Source organism: Helianthus annuus, chromosome 2, assembly GCF_002127325.2.
Source record: "Helianthus annuus cultivar XRQ/B chromosome 2, HanXRQr2.0-SUNRISE, whole genome shotgun sequence".
In the NCBI taxonomy this organism is placed as follows: Eukaryota; Viridiplantae; Streptophyta; class Magnoliopsida; order Asterales; family Asteraceae; genus Helianthus; species Helianthus annuus.
Window position 1 is genome coordinate 121197610 of NC_035434.2, and position 3899 is coordinate 121201508.

Below are 3899 nucleotides of genomic sequence, written 5' to 3' on the forward strand. Positions count from 1 at the left end.
TGTTATTATTATTATTATTATCATTATTATTATTATTATTATTATTATTATTATTATTATTATTATTATTAAGAAATATGATGTTGTTGTTGTTGTTGTTGTTATTATTATTATTATACTTTTATTGGTATTTATATTTATATTTATTAATATTCATACTAATATTAATATATATGAAAAATCTATTATTAATTTTTTATCATTAATATATTATTATTATTATTATTATTATTATTATTATTATTATTATTATTATTATTATTATTATTGAGTCAATTATATTTTTGTCGCTTTAATACATTTGTGTTTACTTCATCTTTATTTTTTATTTATTAAATTGTACAAAGTAATGATTCACTCTATTCATATATGAGTAACCAAACATCACAATGGAATGGAATGATCCATTTCATTCCGTTGTCCATTCCATTATCTCGTCCATTCCATTCTCTCATCTATTCCATTACCCCATACCAAACAGACCCCTAGAACATTACATTTCACTAATAAAATACGAAATTCACTTTTATCCAATTATAGGTGTGTGTAGGAAACAAAATGACAGTTTTTCACTTCTTCTCAGGGTTCAATCATCTTGGCTATGATCATATTCATTCATGAGTATGTTTATTACAGAAGTGTGTTAATGACAGGTAAACAAGTTAGTGAATGTATTGATAGTTAACAGTGAATGTATTAATTCCAGTAAATGTATCAATCATCTATAGATACTTGTATGTGTGTATAATTGTATCTGTGTCTCTCTTGTAAATAATGTGATCTTTCAATTACAACACAAAAAAGGATACATATATATTACAGTATTGTGTTTGTTTTTTTATGGATTTTTGAATTGGCAGTGGGTTTCAGCCATAAATGGCTTGGGGTGAACTAATGGAATAACTTTCGATCTGACCCGAACGACCAGACCAAAAAAGACTGGACCGACCCAACCCCATATTGTCCAGCCATTGGTCATCATTTCTCAGTCTAGTGACCGATCCCAGGCTGTTCCGGGTATGACCCATTGTTGACTCCCAACAAATTAATAATTTTAATGGTTTATAAAACCACAAGTCACTTCTTTTATCAGATTGCAAACAAGCTCAAACTAGTTAGATAAACAACACTTATGTAGTCTGGCCGGTTGGTATTATAACTGGGATAGCTTTCTGATTTTTGTAGAACAATCCTTTCAGAACATAGCATGATTTATAACAGCTTGTTTTAAGGTTTAGCATAACTTGTTTAGAAACACAACATCCAGAGAGGTTGATAGATAAAACACTATTTAACAGCAGAAATTTCATAAGAACATACATCAAACTGTACTGGATTGTTAATACTGGCTAAACTTGACTTATATTACATCTTTAGTCAATAAGATTATTAATATGTATCTATATCTAGTTAATAAACTGAATAAAGAATTATTGAGTGAATTTGAGTTATATTTCCTTTCCTTCAGTTTGAGGGAATGGATTACTATAAAGAGCAACACTGGTGTTGTTTGGTTGGTGCTAAGAGAAGTACACAATCATTCTAGAACATAGCATAATTTAAAACGGTTCGGTTTATGATTTAGCAAAACTTGTTTAGGGAACACAATATCCAAAGGTGTAGGTAGGTTAAAACTAAAAACACTATTTTAGCTTCATAAGAGCATACATCAAAGAGATACCAACAAAATGCAAACCTGAATTGCCAAGTAAGATATAGAAACCAACTACTAGAAACAAACTATTGAAGCATACGCTCATGGAAGAACTTCCACAGAATCATCAAGCCTTGTCGTGCTCGTCTATTAAGGCACCATGCTCTCAACATAATACCCGATTTGTTTGACTTCCACGGTGGTTGACAATGGAATTTGATGACCCAGAGTGAATGGCAAATCTTTAAAACATTTGCTCTTCTTGTTATAGATAGATACACTCTTTTCAATATTCGGAGAAAACTTGAACCTGGAAAAGATAACTTCATCCATATTAACAGACTCTATAGGTAAAGGCTCGCCTAGTTCGATAAAAGACTTGGGAAACGTAATGGTTTCTTTGACCCAAACACGATTTTCATAGTCTTGTAATGTCCAGATATGGATTTCATTGTTTTCCAACACAAGATCATGACAAACAACTCCTATACAGCCATTGACTTTTATCATGAAAGGTACGTTAACGTAATCATCAAATTCATGGGGCTTCACACCTTGAGGAGTGTTAATTATCGTAAACTTCTCTGTTCTCAAGTCAAACCCCAAAATGTCATGTGTATCTATAAGCATTAGATGCACTACACTATTCACACAAGCAATGTCGTAGAAGTCATAGTCGTTTTCAAAGGCCAAACTCTCCCAAAATTCAAAACCAACAGGAGGCTCTAAATAGATCTTTCTCCATGAATAGTTTAACATAGAGTAAATCATAATCTCCATTATATGAGAAGACTTCCTAATGATTAAAACCTTATGTTCGTTTTTAGTCTCATCAAACCCAAATAAGTAACACCCCTTTTGTAAAGGGTACTTGGAAAAATCCGAATCTAGTTGAGGGAGTTTAAAAACCTTGTGTGTGCTAGGGTTAACAACGAAAACTTGAGCGTCATAGTATCTGGAACGCCGTTTGACACAAGCAAAACATACCAACCCGTTCAAATGTTGGGCTTCTGTTATATCAGCATAACCAACGTCGTTCAGTGTCATAACATGAGTGACGGGGCCACCGTCATAGGAGGCGGAAAGAAAGTGTCGTTTGCGAGTGGATTTATCGTAAGCGGAAATGAAAAAGGCGGTGCGGTGGGGGCGAAGTTTGATGAATGATGGAGAGGAGAGGCGCGAGAGCCATGGTTTAGAGAGGGACCTGAATCGGAGAATGGATTTGACGGGGACTCTGGAGAAGATATCTTCGATGATTTCGGTTGGGATTGAAATATTTGCTTTCTTGTATGCTGTCATCGATTGCTCTGCTTCATCTAGGGTTTCCATTGTCTGGAGAAGTAGAGATTTTGCAGGGCAACGCTAAGGGGACTAGGGGTGGTTCACTAGTGATAGAATTTATCACTCACAAGCACCAATCAAGTTTCGCCATGTCATTGACCATTTTTCCATCACTCACAACCATTTTTAGTGGGGGTGGTCATCACTCATCACCACACCCAACAATTTCCCCCCAACCAAAAATCCACTCACAAAACCAAAACATAACGCGTGAAGAAAATAACGGAAATATGATTTCGTTGTACATTAACGCGTTAATCTTACGACCGGCGGCCGATATAACGCGTGATATAAGCTTCCGTGATATTATCACGCACCCACCCCGTGGGCTCTAACAATATATAAATACAAATGTATGTACATATTCAACTTTTTTTTTTTTTTTGAATAAAGGAACGCTAAAAATATATAAATGTAGATTTTTATAATTTCCATTTTTATGTAGTTTTTATTTTAAAAACGATACAACTAAATAAATTTCAATAATTTAAATCCCTAAAAAATATAACATATCTTTTTTGTTTTATCATTCTAACTAGTGGTATCAACCCAGCGCGTTGCGCCAGAAATTAAGGGGAGTTTGATTCGTTGAATAATATGGAGCATATAAGGTTACTCGTAGACGATGCATCGCATGTCCATTACAATTGTCGTTTGGATAATTCCAAGCATTATGTGTTACGGCTACCACATAAAAAGCTCATCTCGATATCTCGAGTTTAAACTATCCGTATTATTATAATGATTGTGTTTCTTATTAACATTATGAGTGTTATAATTGACTTACGGTACAATTACAATTTTGTTCCTCTAAAAAACTTATTTAAAAAATCATGATTTTGACAGGTTGACAAAAGAACCAAATGGCCCGAGCCATTGACAAATGGCTTTCAGTCACGTGATC

At 33.8% G+C, this 3899-nt stretch overlaps 1 protein-coding gene across 1 annotated transcript; it reads right to left on the reverse strand.

The window, feature by feature from the left end:
* Positions 1 to 1555: 1555 nt before the first annotated feature.
* On the reverse strand, positions 1556 to 3027 carry LOC110941828 (putative F-box protein At1g32420). Its single transcript, XM_022183503.2, has one exon. The coding sequence runs from the start codon at positions 2981 to 2983 to the stop codon at positions 1805 to 1807; it is 1179 nt and encodes a 392-aa protein (XP_022039195.1). The 5' UTR covers positions 2984 to 3027; the 3' UTR covers positions 1556 to 1804.
* Positions 3028 to 3899: the final 872 nt, after the last annotated feature.